Here is a 17,938-nt window from a genome sequence, read left to right as displayed (position 1 = left end):
TTACTGCAGTTGTGGGCAACAGACAGCTTGTCGAGTGCAGGCAGAATATTTATGCGTTACTTTTTTTTGTGGGTAGTGGGAGTTTATTTTCACATACAGTTAAGTCCCCAAATTATGATCAAACTTTTAGTGTTTTTTATTTTTTATTTAGGGCTCTACCATAATACAGTAAATAACTGATATTGATGCATATTGTGGCACTTCCACAATAACGTTAAGGCAGGGTGGTGAAGAAGTTGTTTTGACTTATTCACATTTTTAATTTAATCATTCATCTCCCCCTGATCACAACAGAAAATTCTAAGGAAACAATCTTTTCCACAAATCTAAAGTGTCATTCAAACATGCTGAGAGCCAGAGCATTCATTTGAATCAGCTGCAAATGGAGAACATTTGTATAATCATTATGCCTGTATCAGTCATTTTGGATATGGAATTCATTGTAAAATAACAATGATAATAATGAAAATATTTTAGAATTAATATTGAATATAGACCACAGTTTTTGGCCAATTTGGCCAAGCAAAAGATACCCATTTACCAAATATTAATGACTGCACCACAAAATTTGTGTTTGATAAATGACATTGAAAATCTGTATTGAAACCAGAAGCCTGGCAATGTTATTATTCTTTCTTCAATTTTCCCGTGTTAAACTGAACAAAATGTACGCCTCTGGAGATGTTTCAAAAGGCGATGTAACTTTTTAAATAACAGCACAAGTGCGTGTGTGCTCATGTGCATGTCTGTTAGAGCAACTAAGATTAGTTGCCATGGTACCACATCTTTCTGAGTTTCAAAAATCATGCAACAATTTATTCGATACAATTTCCGCTTCATAATGAAGCAGTGAATGCATTGCACTGACCCTGGTGGGCGCACACGCACGCGCACAGACACACAAATATGATGCAAACTCACTCACACATTCAGACCGCTTTAGCCACACAAACCAAAGCGCAACCTTGAACCTTTGTATAAATGGTGGATAAGAATGAATAGATTAGTAGCAGGAAGGAAAACATCTTCTCAGATGGGAAATTTTACTTCAAGACCTAGCAAGCATTCTTCTGTGCCACCAAATAATCAATGTTCAGACTTTTGATTTAGGCAATTTCTGCACCAATATGGGTTTATATATATATATATATATATATATATATATATATATATATATATATATATATATATATATATATATATAATATTTGTTTTTAAATGCAGATTTAGTGTTTTTGCATTTTGTTGGCACACAATTTTTTTTATTTTTTTGCTTGATGGAGACTTAAAACTGAGTTTCCAGTATTTGCATGTTCACATGGAAAATCGTGTGTGAGTGTGGGTGTGTGTGTGTGTGTGGGGAGGGGGGGTTACTTTTGCCCTTTAAACAACCTAATAATTGTATTTATATGTGTCCATATACATTTCAACCTAATGAATAGTTGCCAATCTCGTAAGGTGAGGAGGAAGCTGATTGCCATTTGACAATAGCATGGTCTTTGATTTATCTGCATTCAGCACTAACAAAGCCGAGCCAGACAAATCTGAACCGTGTCAAAGGGTGATTACAACAACTCAAGTGATTTTAAAGATGATGAAAAAACATAAAATGACTATCATCAGCGTAAAAACGGAACAGAACATCAGGCTAATTATCACAAAGATATTCACATAAATTGTGAACAACAGTGGCCCTAATATGGAACCTTGAGGCACGCCCTTTTTAACAGGAAGGAAAGAGAAAAAAGGCCTGGACAGACTGCAATGTATCTGACAAACAATTAGAGAAAACAAACATACGCACACTAACACACACACACACACACACAAAATTATATATATATAAAATAAATGTATATATATATATATATATATATATATATATATATGTATTATATAAAATACAATAACAATACAATGATGAAGGATCTGTTCTGGACTATCAAGTGCTTGCTGGTCTGTAGAATCATATGTTTAGAGTCCTCATTTGTATATGGGTTGGAGGGCAAGAGGTCCCTAGTCCGTAGCCCTCAGTATCCTCCCAAGCTTCCTCCTCCACCTCAACAGCAGCCAGAAAAGCAGACTTTGGAAATCAATGCTAAAATAGCAGCCTCAGCTGCTAAAATGAAGGCTCTACAAAATCTCGACATGGACAGTGAAACCCAAAAGGATAGAATAATGAATATTTTGAAGGAAATAAACAAAAGAGTACCGACTTCATGGATCCTGATGTGTCACCTGTTATGTTTCTAAGTATGGGTACAGTGCCTAAAACACTAAATTGCCCGTAGGTGTGGCTGTGAGAGCGAACGGTTGTTTGGTTATATGTGCCCTGCGATTGCCTGGTGACCAGTTCTGGGTGTACCCTGCCTCTCGCCCCAAAGATAAGTGGGCAAACCTTGTGAGGATAAGCGGTTATATATGTGTGTGATATATATATATATATATATATATATATATATATATATATATATATATATATATATACATATATAAAATATTATATACCATTTACCATATGGTACTACAATGGGTAAAACTACTTGAAAGGTAGTTGACAATTACCTTTAAACCTGTTTATGTAGTAGCCTGATGGAAAACAAACAGCTTTGATTGATCTTTCTTGACTCATGGTGAAGGAACCTAAGAGCCAAATGTAATGGACACGGGGAGTTGTATTTCATCATGTCCCGAAATGATGTCGACCTAAAAATCCCATAGGTCAGCTGAAGTATCAACAGGTTAATTGCAATGGATCGGAGAAAAACAAAACTATACAACGGGGTGCTGCCGGCTGATTACATTAGCATTTACTATGAGTAGGCCTATTTGTGTTGATGAGAGAAACAACACAGTGTTGAAAAGGCATTAATGTGTGGCCAGGCTGACAAGCAGTGGGAGGGATTAGAGAGGGAAGCGACCACAGAAAAACGTGTGTACTGACATGAGGTACATGGCCGGCTCATTAGTTAGAAGGCGGCACATAGACAGAAAGTCCTTCCAAGCTGTGACGCAGGCTCACAGTCAACAGGTCAACACACAGACACACAATGGCAATTACGGGTGAGACAACACGCACGCCCACACAACATGGCGTGACATGGATGACAAATGCAAACACACACACACGCGCCCTCATGCTGCACTTAAATCTTATCCATATAGCAGCATGAACAGACCAGTCAGGCGAATTTGACCTCGGTCATCTCTGACTTCTTCTTTCCTGTTTTCACACTTTTCCTTCCTGCGTTCCTTCCTTCAATTATTTCCACCATATCTTTTCTCTGTCCTTTCAACATTTCCACTCAATTACCCGACCGTGTGCGTGTGCGTGCGCGTGTGCGTGTGTATGCGTGTGTTGTGCAGAATCCATGACAAGAAAAAAAATCAGCACTGCTGTCAGAGTGCCTCCTACTGTACATATCCAAAATTACACGCCATACAGAGATACCATGCCTTTACATTCTTTTAGTAATGATAGCACAAATTAAAAACCCTTTATTGTATGATTGCATGATAACATGTTTGGTTATTTTAAAGTATGCCCTGCGATTGGCTGGCAACCAGTTGAGGGTGTACCCCGCCTCCTGCCCGAAGATAGCTGGGATAGGCTCCAGCACTCCCGCGACCCCTGTGAGGTTAAGTGGCTCAGAAAATGGATGGATGGATGCATGGATATTTTAAAGTATATTTCATGCCAACATGTTTGTGGCCACTATTGGTCTATGCATCACTCTGAGCGTTCCCGGGTTGTTTTGGAATACATTTTTGTTGGAAGCTTGATTCCATAATTTCTTTTGTAACTTGAATCTGTTCTGTGCTTTCATTTCAGAGTAAAATGAGAAATTGAACTGCATAAATTTCAATTTAAAAAAGCTGGGAAAATCGGTGTGTTACATACATACATACATACATACATACATACAGCCGTATACAACACACATACATGATCCACTAATGGTGTGACTGAAAATGATGAAAGCCTACAACTGAAAAGGAAATAAAAATTTCTCAATCCAATATCGCAAAGCACCTGAGTACTTGTCATTCATCACATCTGCAGTAGCAGTGAGACTTCCTTCTCATTTAAATTTATGTCAGGTGCACATGCGCCAGTCCTTGTGATCCCTGAACCACACAAAACGAAAAAAACAAAAAAGTTACTCTTTTGGAATTTTATTGACATTGCCCTTGTGGGTTAGGATAACATTACAATGAGCAGAGAGCAAAAACGAAGGGCAACTTCGGCAATGACTCATTTGGATGCGCCACATCAATTCTGACATGAGTCCACCTCCAAACACAACCTTCAAAGACATACAAGTTCCATCTCTGCCTATTTTACACAAACTAAAAAAGCAGTATAGAAGACGGACGGCCGGACGGGCTGGCGAACGGATGGGCGGATGGATAAATCACTGTAAGGATTACCAATGAGCATATTGTTTCAATATCAAAGAGAGACGCTGGCCTAAAAAAGGGAAAGCATGAAACACCGTATCTGTTCCCCCAACCCTCCCAAAAAACTAACAAAAAAACAGGCTGAAAAAGAAAGAAAACGGGAAAATACTGTACAAGTGAGAGGGTGGTCTAATCCACTGAGAGACTGAAGCTAACTAGGCCAGATTTATAGAATCCTTAGTGAACGAGCATGATGTCTTTCTTTCTATTTTCAGTCTGCTGCTATTTGCTCTTGGGTGAATCTTAATGACATTTGTGTTTATGAACTGCGGATGTTTTTTTTGTTGTTTTTATGTTTTCATGCACAAATGCATGAAAACGTTGAGTTTAGTTCTCCAAAGCTTTAAAAACTGGAAGAATGACTTGCATGCGTTTCCCTGTACTGTTCAACAAACAGATAATAAATACAACAAACAAAAAAGTTGCATACAAGAGAAAAGAGTTTTGAATTGCCTTTGCCTTTATGCAGTGGTTCGCAAATGTTTTTCACCGAGAACCACCTCAAAAACTTGGTTCCCCGAGTACTGTACCACCATAATGACCACTATTAAAATACAGTAGCATGGTAGACCCCAGTCGTAATCACTTCAAATGTAGTGCACAGAAAAATTAAATAAGTCTGAATAAGCATTCTAAAAGATTCAATGCAAATGTATTTTCCCTCAATGTTAAATACAACTTGTGTTGTTGTTGTACTGCTACAACAGAAGGGTGGCAGCCATAGAAGTGGAAAGGGAAATAGCGACCTAGCCGAATGCGAATGTCTGTCCTGGCTGTTCAGTACAATATCACGAAATTGACCATATACGGACATTCTTTATCACCTCTCCACCTGTATGTTCATTACCACGTTCGTAACTTGTCATAAAATTGAAGTGTGAGCACAAAATACTAAAAATATAGTTTTACACTTAGATGACAGTTGTTGTTTTGTTTTTTTACAAAGACAAACAGAAACAGTTAATAAAGGTTTCAGGATAATCTGAAGAAGTAATAAAGCTTATTAGTTCTGCTACATCGTTTGCCATAATTCCTTCCTATTTTTGCAGAGACAAGACTAACTGAACCAAAACTTTTGTCCGTCTGTGAGACAGCCTTATTTTCCTTTTTTTATTATGTACTGTACTTGGAACAGCCTGTGGCAATTCTCCTCCTTTAACTGGGCCAACAACTTTTTTGTTGGATGAAGCAATAGCATCCATCTATTTCCTCTACAGTTTTTCCTCACTAAAGTCAAGGGTGAGTGAGAGCCTATCCCACCTGCCTTCCCAGAGGCGGTCTACACCCTGGACTGGTTGCCAGTCAGTCGCAGAGCACAGAAATAAGACAAGAAAAAAAATGTAATTCAAAACATCTACGTTTGCAGTAGAGTATTTAGTTTTTTTCAGTGGACTGCACTGGATAATGGCAGTCTTTTACTTGCCAATGCACAGATTGTATTGTGATAGTACATCTCAAATCCTCTAGAGTAGAGAGATTAAAGGGGGAAAAAAACAAAAACCGAAACCCCTCCACGATCGAACGTTTTTATCTCACGATTACTGCAGCCTGGCCCTCCGTATTGCCCTGAGCGTCTACTAATGACAAAGTGTGACAAAGCTAGTGGAGGAGTGTGAGAATGCAGGTCCAGTGTGTGTGAGCGCGTGCGGGTCTGCGTGCGCACGCACGCGTGTGTACAGTCAGCTCGTGAAATCTTCCCTCTCTCTATCACTTTTGATTCTCACCCCTCCAGCTGTAACCTGCGTGCCTTCCATTCTTCATTGTAAACACGGTTTCCATCTACTGGCAATGTTTCTCAAATATGTGTTGTGACAGTGGCAAAATGATTTGTGAGTGACTCTTGTGACCTCCTATATTACATTCCCCTGCCTCCGGATCAACACCTGCTTCCTGCAAAACACACCGTTAAGACACACACGCAAAGTCTCGAGGTATTCACATCAATGATTGGAACACTCGCAAGGCGATGTTATTATCATCACAATAGGGATGTATTTAGAGTGACAGGAAGAGTGACAGTAATTACACTCGTAAACACACACAAACAAAGCATGCACTGATGCAAACATTTCCTAGCATGCATCAATGAGCCACAAATGTTCAGCCTTTGCACTCTACGTGCACTCTTTCATTTATTTCCCCATTATCTGTCTGTAATCAACAAATGAGGAATCCAGTACTAGAGACCGACTGCTGCCATGGCAACGTGATGATAACATTCTCCTTCTCCTTTCATCGAAAAGCCCTCTCTCCGCCCATTCAATTCAAATTCCCCTTTGCCTTGCTTTGCTTTTACTTTCCCTCGTTTTTCGTTTGCCATTTTTCAAAAATAAATTTCGATGTCTCATATTTATCTTTGTGACCTTGATGCATAGAATAAAAGTCTGAATTTAAAGATGGCAGGACGTGAAAAACATAAAGGAGACCGTTATAAATAACTCCTACTTGTCACACCATGAAAATACAATCATCCATATGTTCGAAGCGAGCTTCAGAGAACGCAAGATTAATTAAATGAATGTGACTGTTTGATTCTACCTTTTCTGAGCTAAGAACAGGGAGTGGAGGCTAGAGTTTCTGTGAAACTGGACAGAAGACTTGAAAAACGATACCTGGTCTGATAAGGGCATGGTCAGGTCAGAATTTGGTGTAAATTGGTGTAATGCGAAAGCATGGCTCCATCCTGCCATGAATGCAGTAAATTCAGGCTGGTGGTGATGGGGAGTAATGGTGCAGGGCATATTTGTGGCAATTCGGGGCAATTTAGCCTCATTTAAATGCCACAACCTACCTGCATATTGTTGCAGACCACAATCATCCACACTCCCTCATTACTACACAGTAGAAGGATGTTTTTATACTGTATATCATTTTACACTTGAAGCTATGTGAGTCCCAGGATGAACGTCTGGAAACAATGAGTCCCAGCCCTGGAACAATGAGTCCATGCACTTATCATCACGGAATACAGATACAGTAATCCTAACGCTATTTCGCGGTTCTTGCTTCGTTGTCCCGCGAATATTGCAGATTTTTATTACAGCTGTTACTCTATTTTTTTATAGTTTGTACAATATGTTTTGTTATCCATTGCTCGCTCTGTGTTTAGTTTTTATTATTTACATTTTTTTTTAAGGACAATATATTTTCCCCAAAACTATCATGACAAACAATAGTATCGTTTATGTTTTTTATGCCACTGATCTAGTGATATTAGAGCATAATAATTCAAGTGGATCCTTTTTAAGAACAATTAACTCAAAGAATACATTGAACACTGGCATTGTAAATAAAACACACTCAGGCTCTGAACTCATTTCCGAGTTCCAGACGTTTTTCTACCGAGAGGCCTGAAATCAGGTCATTGGAATTGCTCGAGCTTATCTGCGTCACTAGCGAAGATCTCCGACTACCTCTCCGTTCCTGAGCCAGCGCTGTGAACATAAACATAGTGGATCTTCGACAGGGAGGCAACCAATAAGAGGAAAGGGGCCGGTTTTAGCCAAATATGCACAAAGCGGATACGAAACTGAGTCAAACAGAATAGCTGTCAGAAGGGCCTTTTCTGGACACTCCTATGACAAAACAAAGGTGTTTTTTGAAAATCAAATTGACACTTTTTTGCGTGATACATTAAAAATATATTCAGGCAGTTCTGAAAGCAATGCGGACCCTAATAACGGGCTGCTTTCTCCTCGGAAATTTGAAAAAAAGTCTCACAGTGACAATACAAAATAGTTTGGATTTCACCATCTCCCACCATGTATTGTCCCTTGCTGTCACCTCAAATTCATCCATTAGTTGAATTACTGTACTAAATATTCAGTCTTATAGTATGTTTACCCCAAAAAATGTGTCAGCGAAGGGAGGAGGGAAATTCTGAAGGGGGCTGTGCAACAAAGAAAGCAATCACTAAGTTGTTCTTTCTTAGAACTCCAAATCCAAAGGAGATTGACAAGCACTGTTTGATTTAAGAACAATCAAAGTTCGAGGTCTTGAGTGCTGTGAAAAGCTTCAGTTGTATTTGAGTTTTGCTGTATCTTTTTTCCACCCCAAGAAAGCAGATTTTTTTCCTTGCGCAAGTATTCAAACAATGAGAATGCACTCGAGAAGGGCGGCACATTTGGATCACAAATCTATTTCCATTCAGGCTGCATTAAAGTTAAAACATACTTTGAACAACCCAATCTCAAAACATGAATAATTCGAAAACCTTGCTTTTACCTCGAGGAAACAGACGGTAAGACAATTGTTGGCACCAAACGCGTCGTGTTAGTAACACCCGAACTTCTGCAGGAGTGCATTCAGAGTTCATTTTGTCTCTGCAATACCAAGACATTGCTTTAAAAAAAAAAAATGAAGGTAGAGGTTAACTGCTGCATATTTGTGGCGTGTGTGTGCGTGTTCCGTGTTGTTCCACATCCAATGCTGTGGAACGGAGTTTGGTCATGGTCGTAAGTGGCCGTTGAGTCAATATCACCATAAGGTGCCTTTGAGAGTAGCCAGTTTCACCCCAAAAAGTCGAGATTTTCCATTGAACTTTATATTGTATTAAAGGTGCCATATTTTGCCAAGCCAACTTTTTCGAGTATTTGGGATATAATATTGCCTCAGTAAACATGTGAAATAGGAATTAAAATCGTCTCCACATTCCTGAGTTCCAGATGTTTTTCTCATGTTTTTTTCATTCGAATTTCTCGAGCTTATCTACGTCACTAGCGAAGATCTGCGCCTGCCGCTCCGCTCCCGAGCCAACGCTGTCAACATCACAAACACGTGTGCTCTCACAAGTGGGTCTTCTACACGGAGCCAACCGATCACAGGAAAGGGGACGGTCTTAGCCAAATATGGACAAATCGGATATAAAACTGGGTCAAACAGAAGTAGCTGTTAGAGGGGCCTATTCTGGACACTCGTATGACAAAACCAATGTGTTTTTAAAATGAAATTGACACTTTTCTACTAAGTCCACGTTAGAGAGTCACTCGATGGAGGTCTAAATATAATACACAGTATCTAATATGGGCCCTTGTGCTGTTATAAATGTATATTGGTTCAATTAACTGCAAGGAGACAATGCACACACAAACAGTCAAATGTGTGAGCTTGCTGACAGGGTGGACAATGACTTGGTGGGCATTTTTGGTTGATCTTAGCATTTAATGAGCACTTGTTGGACTTCGTGTCAAATGTGGTCCAATACAAGTCAGCAAAGATGGGCCCAAATCTTGACTCAGAGCATGCTTCTGTATGTGGAGAAACACAGGAAAGAGCATTTCCTGGTTGATGCTGTAATGCTAAAATCATCAACTCACCTTGAAGATCCTGTTCCTACCTCTTTCTTCAAGTCGCTTACATTAGGGCTTTTCAGATGACCAATTATTGACCTTTGTAAATTTTTGCCGTACCTTTACCTCCTGTATTATCTTATCCTGCTGGAAAAGGTCATCAATTGCATTAACTGTTCCTTTCCTATTCAACCAATCACTCACGTCAGTGTCAGAGGATACCTAAACACCACAGCTCCCTCTCCTGGCCACCCATTTGAACCATCTGGTTTCAAATGTCACTTGCCAAATTGGGATTGCGCATATCAACGGCTTTTCCTTTGGCAAACATTGCATCCATCCTATGAGACTGTCTATTTCAGCATGTCTTCCACACTGAAGCAATAACCACCTCCACTGAACTCACTGCTGAAAACAGCCAGCAGATACTGCTGAAATACACAATACAGCTACATTTGTCTCTGTACTACTGTGTGCTAACAGATGGCAAAAGAGAGAGGTGGGGTGGGGTGGGGGGGGGGGGTGTTAAAGGATTGCATGTATCTTTATTCAGAAGTATTCAGAAGTTTATTATTAGTTATCATGGCAAGGATCACACTAAGAGTGCTTTGAATTAGTAATGGCTGCTAATGGCCTGATCACCAGCGCTTAAAACTACTTTTGCAAAGGAAAGTCCTCTGTGACCTCTTTCATATTGGGACATAAATGATATTCTCCTTTAAAACCAATACAATATTGCAAGAAATTGAAAAAAAAAAAACCCTCCATGTTCTGCCTGATATGTTTTTCAATTAAATATTTCTCATAAGTCGCACCTTATACTTTTTCACAAAAAGGAACACATCCAGTCCAGACAGTACCCGCCCTCTGGCCCAAAGACAGCTCACTTGTGACACTGAACTGGGTTAACAGTTAAAAATGGATGGATGCAAGTAATACATTCAGAATTATCATTTTAAAAAAATGCTTGTTTACGTCTTAATGATTTCCTTATACCATGCCCTCTGAAAGTTGTTGCTGATGTCACTAAGTATACGTACAAGATGTTTTTGGCCATTTTCTTTTTCCTCAGTATTCAAGTCTTGCTTTGTTTCCCCATGGCCAGTCACGATGGAGGGACGAGCTGCTAAGTGTCAGAGACTCCAAGGTACACTAGGTTCCGCCCCATAGTTTACCACGGATGCCAGTATATTCTGATGGGATCCCTTACGTTCGTCGTGTCACGTCACCAGCTTGATTTACATACAGTAAATGTTCCAGGGACCTCATCTGCTGTGTGAATGCAAAATGATGGGCCACGGGAAATTTTTGTCCCAGGAACCAAGGTCATTTTTAGTGGAAAAGTGCCAAAAGCTATAGTTAACATTCACAGTGGTGTTGTTAAAAAAAATAAAAAAATAATCCCATTTCATTGACCTGGCACGGGCATTCAATGCCTTCCGCAAAAGATAATAGCGATGGAGAGGACAATCTGTTGTGTCTTTCTATCCTGAAAACTGATATTGTCATCAATGTCATCATTATTATAAGAATCATTAGTGTTTTATGATTTAAGATGTTAATTCCCAGTGATACATTGGGGATACACCTGAAATTGTTGCTGAAGACAGATCTGTTTGGGTCTGTGGCTTTATACCACCAGCTGCTTCCTCATCATGCTGAACAGCAGTCTGGTTATTGTTCTTTTGTGCAGCCAGTCGATAATAAAATGCATGCTTTATTTCAGTTTGACTGCCGCTCATGCTGTGAATACACAAGAGAGCTACAAAATGGCAGGTAATATCATGTATACTGTATCTACTACTATTGTAGAGATGATCGTGGACTTCAGGAGGCATCCTTCGCCATAGCTGCCACTCACGCTGTCCAGCTGCCTTGTGTCAACCGGCGAGACCTTCAAGTTCCTGGGAATTACAGTCTCTCAGGACCTGAAGTGGGCAATCAACATCAACTCCGTCCTCAAAAAGGCCCAGCAGAGGATGTACTTCCTGCGGCTTCTGAGAAAGCACGGCCTGCCACCGGAGCGTTCTTCCATCACAGTCTGGTTTGGTGCTGGTACAAAAAAGGACAAACTCCGACTCCAACGGACAATCAAAACTGCTGAAAGGATTGTCGGTACCCCCCTACCCACCCTTGAGGACTTGCATCCTGCCAGAACTAAGACAAGAGCGTGCAAAATCCTCTCAGACCCTCCACATCCCGGTCACTGGCTCTTCCGGCCCCTTCCCTCAGGTAGGCGCTACCCATCAATTCAAACTAGAACTAGCAGACATTCCAACAGCTTCTTCCCTCTTGCGATCAACTTCTTAAACAGCTAACCTAGAATTCCATTGCAACATGCTGCCAATTTCTTTTGTCTGAGTTTTTTGTCACATTTCTGTGGGGCCAATTACACATTAGTCGTGCACTCACTGTAGTTGTCTCGCCACGCTGCACTATTTGCATATCTGTTGTTGACCAATACTGGCCACTCATGCCAGAGTAGCATCTGCCCCATGTGAACACTACCTGAGGAGTATCTGCAACATTTGCACAATCAACATTGTCCCAGATTATCACGCTACTAGTCACTTTAAACTGCACACACTCCTTGAAGTCTCGGCGCCCTTTGCACAATGGTCGTTGCGCCGGACTATTGCAAGATTAGTCATTCCAACTGCTCTGCGAGAGGACTCTGCATCTTTTTGCACAAATGTCAAAAAATAAATCAATAAAACTGTATCGGCATTACCAGATAACTAGCAACCCTTTACTGCTCAGTGACTGTTTTTTTGTTTTGTTTTTTTGTCAATGTCTTTATGTCTCAAAGTGTTCTCTGTCAATTGACTGTCTGTTGTCGTACAAGAGCTTCTCCAACTACCGGAGACAAATTCCTTGTGTGTTTTTTGGGACATAATTGGCAAATAAAGATGATTCTGATTCGGATTTCACATGCCACACGGTCACAGTATACATAGTGATTGTCCATCCATTTTCGATACCGTTTATCCAGTTCAGTGACACCGGGATCCCAGTGGACATTGGGCAAATGGCGGACTACACCCTGGACTGATTGGCAATCAGTCGCAGGGCGGGCGCACACACAAACACACACACACGCACACGCACACACAACCATTCCCTCTAACACTCAGTCACTGAGGGGGAATTCAACCCACGCTACCTGCACCGAAGTCAGGTGAATTATACTGTCTGTCATTACAATTAATATACCGGAAAATAAAATAAATGTGTGTTTGTATCTGCGTGTGCAAGTAAACAGTGTGGTGGTGTTTGGAGTGATAAAGCTTTGGCTAGTTTGTAGGTTCAGTGCCTGTGTGACACTGCCGATAAGAACGTGAGCCTCTGTGTATACACACTCATCAACACGTTGTATACATACAGATTAAAGGGTGCAAGCTTAAACCTAATGTCCAACATTGCTTTACAAATAGACGACAAGACAATATCCGCTGATGTTGTTCACCGACATCAGTCAAATTTAAACCTGAGTGACTGTGTAAGCTGATTTTTTCCTAAGGAAGGTCTCAAGCTACAAACCTGTCAATTGGGATAGAAAGTAGAAAACGTGTGCTCAACCCTAAATGGATGCACGCAATGTACGCTACACTCATTGTACACATAAAACTTGTACAATAACCAAGAATCAAAATACAATTTGACATTACAGACAAATGGTATCATTCTTTACGTGACTCATACAGGTGTAAAAAGAAGTTAATGACAAACATTTTGAAATGAAATAAACATATTCAACACCTTATGTTTTCATGAGGAATGTGTCTGTAGTTATGAATCGTATTTGCTCATGAGAGAAAAACTAAAAATGTGAAAGAATGGTGTAAGAACGAGGAGGCTAAAATGTTAATTGAAAACATTTTCTACAACTGCCTTGCATGATATGCAAGGCAGTTGCTAATAGCAGAATACTTGACGGAGCTCATTCGACTATGCACGTGTACCTAATTTTATGGATGAACAACAGAAAATCGAAAATCGAGAGCGTTTCTTCTCTGGAAGGACGCAGAATTGATTAGAATTGATGCACCCTGGGAGGCATCAGTCAAAAAAGAACTTTGCTCAAAACATGATGTAATAATCCCCAATGGCTTGTGTTTTAGTAGCAACCTAAAATTTTATAGCAGCCATGATGTAACCTTTTTTTTTTTTTTTTATAAAGAAAAAGCAGTTCAGTTAGGGCCATGCAGAGAGGGAAAGTAAATGTGAACAAGAAAGCGAGAAAAATAGAACAAAAGTCGAGAAAAGAGCCGCCTACAAGGGACTGAAAAGAGAAAATGGAAGCCAGGAGCAAATTTAATAAACACTGAGAATGATGAAACGAGGATAAGACTCCAATAATGATCTAGACGACCAGCGCGCGCACACAGGGGGACAGAAAGGGAAGAAAAACATAGTCCAATAAATGAAGCGAGACACATAAAGAAGTATGAAACGGGGGATTGTGGAAATGACAGAGAACACTATTAACGCATAGGACCCACAGGCCCACAACAGCTTTTCTTAATGCACAAATAAATCTGAAAGCACAACTCCATATTTGGATTATACACACACACACAATGACACTTAATCTGCTGCCCCTTACAGGACTGGTATGCTTTTCCACGGCAAGGTAATTAGGAAGCTTAATGTACTTCGCGAGCTTCGGCGAGTCATCTACACAGAAAGTGTGATATTAAGCACTCGACTCAATCTAATGAGCCCAGTTTAGCTTCAGCTCTTTAACACTGAACTCTTCATTAACAATGACCAAAGACAAACTCTCCCCAAGGGTGCGCTGTGTGTAATAAAATCTCCGGTTAAGATAAGCACAGCCATTACACTCTTCATTTTTAGACATCTCTCTTACCTCATTGACCAACACTGAGGCACTGCAGAGCCACAATTTTCGACAGACTATTCCGGTCACACCCTATCCATTATGTCAACAGGGGTGGGGCTGTGGGTTTGGGGGGCACTGCCCCCCCAGAACCACCACTGCTCTGTGGGAGCAGGAGTCAAAATCAGTGTCAGTCTCTAATTCACATAGTCATGGAAACGTTTTGACTGAAAAAAAAACAAACAAACAAAAAAATTATGGATATTTGCTATTCGCTGTCGGGCCCGGTCTTTATCCCCCGTGAATAGCGGGGCTCCACTGTATTGCTGTGATATGCGACGGCACTTGAAGAAAAAACCGACCGGGTTAACAAAATTGAAGGTCAATGAATGTTAATAGCCCCGCTTGCACGTCTAATAATATCACAATACAAACTCTCTCCCAACTGATCCATACTCAAACACAAACGCTTTTCAGAGGGTAATAGTGTGTTCAAATGCCGTACGCTTGGAGTCATTTGTCAACATTAGTTTCCTGAAAGGGACAGCTTGCTGATAAGCAAAGGGCTGGCATTTTAGACAGTCAGAGCCGTTCATTATTCATAGAGGGCCTTGAATTATGGAGCAAAGGGTGCCACAGAGAAAGGGGAGATCATCGGAAAGGGAAAAAGGGTTAGAAATAAGTGATGAAAGCATCCTAAAATCTGTCCCAATGTATTTCAATCTATTTATAAGTTCTATATTGCAGTTATAAACCAGTAAGTACACTTTAAGATATTGCACTCTTTCACCTTCCACCTGTTGCTACGTAATATTTGTATTTATTGTTCACACAAAGCAGCACTAAAAAGTCTCATTTCTACTTTACTTATTGGTGACTTTGTTATGTTGATGACTGACATTGAGTTCTAATCAAAACTGTACTTCCCTGTACTTCTTTTTAGGGCTGAAAAACTGTGTTCAGCCCTAAAAAGCAATATAGAAATTAGATGGATGGATATTCAAAACCTTGCTTCAAATGAGACACTGACTAGATTTAAGTGAAACACAATCATCTTTTTAAGGCTAATAATAACAAAAGAACCTCTACGCAGGAAAGCTGGTCCGCTAATTTGTTCGAATCTGGAAGAAAAAAATAAATAATTGAACTAGAAATAGTATTCCACTTCAGACTCTCGCCACCATAAAAACTGAACAACAATGTTTTAAGTAGTAATAGTTTTTAATATTCCTAACTGTCATACAAGCATAAAAAGTTCCTTGTGTATACTAAAACAGGAGGTGGAGAAACAGAGTATTGCTGAAGGCAGTCGACCTAATGCATCATGTTTTGTTTACCATCACGTAGGTGTAAAATTAAGTTGCTGTGGAGTAAAACAAACAAATTGTGAACTCACAATTAAATGTGATAGCGCATGAAGAACACCCCATGTGGTGATTAATGTACAGGTGATTAAAGTACACAGTGAGCATTACAGTGTGCGCCATTCTCTTCACGTTCACACTAGACAGCTGTTTTTGCAGCGAACATTTTCTTCTTCGTTTATTATTGATGACGTCTTATGGTCGCCGTCCCCGTATCGTACTGAACAGCCAAAACGTGCGTAACGTTTTTACCGCTAGATTACTGCTCAAGTTCCATTTGAGGTTCTGTGGTCATCATTATTTTACCTCTTTGCCATCATTGATAACTGTGTTTACAATCACAAAAACATTTTTAAAAAACAAACAAAACAAAAAAACATAGGAAAAAGCAAAACCCACTTGTACAGTTACTTTTAAATGCTCAATGCAGTCTTGCTAAAGATAAGCTGATGTCTTGCATGATGTCATGTTATGATGTTGTCAGAGGTATTATAGCACAACTGCAGTTGTAAAAGTTCCAGATGGCGTTAAAATGCTCAGTGCAGATGTGCACACGTCGAATGGGTATAAACCTTATTATATGGCATGTCTACAAAACAGATGAGAAGCGGCTACGACTGGAAAATATTGAATGACTTTAAAGCAGCTTCTAAACAGGCCTGGAACCGCCCCAATGCTGCATGTCGTACTATTGCAGCACCAGTGCATGTAGCATGGAAACCACTGTTTGTGTGAGCACTGGTGTCTGGTTGCAGGTCAATTAGCGTTCGTTGTTGTCTAATGGGTCTGTGTGTCCTTCCTGTTGGGGAGTGTGATGGAAGACGCCGCTACCACTGGCCTCAGCATTAGCACAAAAGCATGGGCAAGTGTACACACTGTCAGGAAACAATTTGGCAGTTCACCCGGCTAACTGGTGGTTGTTGGGGAGTATGGTAAAATGGCCATCTAACGCCACTTACTTCCACATCATATCTATAATTGCTACCATTAAGAAAACTGTTTGTTGGTTGGCCGGCAGGTGTCCTTCGTTTAGATTTCAGGCATTAACAATAAAAGTCTCGGCAGAGACAGCCCAGCATGTATTATTGTACATCAGTTTTTTTTGTAAAGTAAGATCAATTTTAATTGTCTTGTGACTGGCTGCTGAATCAGTTCAGGGTGAGTTGTGACCCAGAGGATAAGTGGTAGAAAATAAAGGAATGGCTGGATTCATTTTAATGAATTTAATTGAAAATATACTGTGTATGATTCTAACACTGGAATGAATTAGCTGTTATACAATGTTATGGAGCAGGTTAAAATGGGGAATAAATGAACCACTTCAGAACATTTTCAGCCCAAGCAGGTTTGCAGAATCATCTCTTAGTTCAACAGAGAATTGATTAAGAACAGCGCAGAGCAGCAATACGAAATAATTAGCAGACAAACCTAGAATGCAAATCTAAAAAAAAAAAAAACATGTAATTCGATGAATCTTCATGCAGTAACCTTTATAATCAGACCAAAACAGTCATCGTCCGTTAGCCACCCTTCCTTAGAAATGTCAAGTCTTCTAACTAGAAAACTGTGGGGATCACAATGTGCAATCCTCGCAAAACGCTTGAGCTGCACTGCAACTAGTAGAGCACTGACAAATATGCAATGTGACCAAACAATATAGAAAAATGTCAGAAGAGAATAACAGATGATGCTTCAAAGGTTACTATACATGAAAACTCTTCACATTATGCCTTATGAGTGTTAACAGTGGTAAATGGTAACTCGTTTTTACAGTGCTCTCTGCTCTCTTCACAATGATCCCATCACTTCAAGATGTAGCAACTTCACAACGTTACCATTTGGAAAAATAAAAAAAGTAATCTGTAACAGCATGAGAAAATCACTCGAAACATCACAAGAAATGGCTAATGAGTGTATTAATACGTGGGGGCACAAAGGAAGCTGCGTCACAATAACCCACTTAACACGTTCAACACACATCTAAG

General features: G+C 40.0%; 1 protein-coding gene across 2 annotated transcripts in view; it reads right to left on the bottom strand.

The window, feature by feature from the left end:
* Positions 1-17,938, bottom strand: part of LOC133404987 (cGMP-dependent 3',5'-cyclic phosphodiesterase) — a 144,108-nt gene that overhangs the window by 113,156 nt on the left and 13,014 nt on the right. Inside the window, exon 1 of one of the 2 annotated variants that reach the window (XM_061681554.1) lies at positions 8,686-8,774. The exons of the other annotated variant lie outside the window; for it this stretch is intronic. Coding sequence (XP_061537538.1) covers positions 8,686-8,765 — 80 coding nt within the window. The 5' untranslated portion in view covers positions 8,766-8,774. Of the gene's footprint in view, positions 1-8,685; positions 8,775-17,938 lie in introns of those variants that run through there. 2 annotated transcript variants of the gene reach the window in all.

The sequence above is a fragment of the Phycodurus eques genome, chromosome 7 (assembly GCF_024500275.1).
Source record: "Phycodurus eques isolate BA_2022a chromosome 7, UOR_Pequ_1.1, whole genome shotgun sequence".
Lineage (NCBI taxonomy): Eukaryota > Metazoa > Chordata > Actinopteri > Syngnathiformes > Syngnathidae > Phycodurus > Phycodurus eques.
The sequence above is the reverse complement of the archived record's forward strand: the minus strand, read 5'-3'. Positions and strand labels throughout refer to the sequence as shown.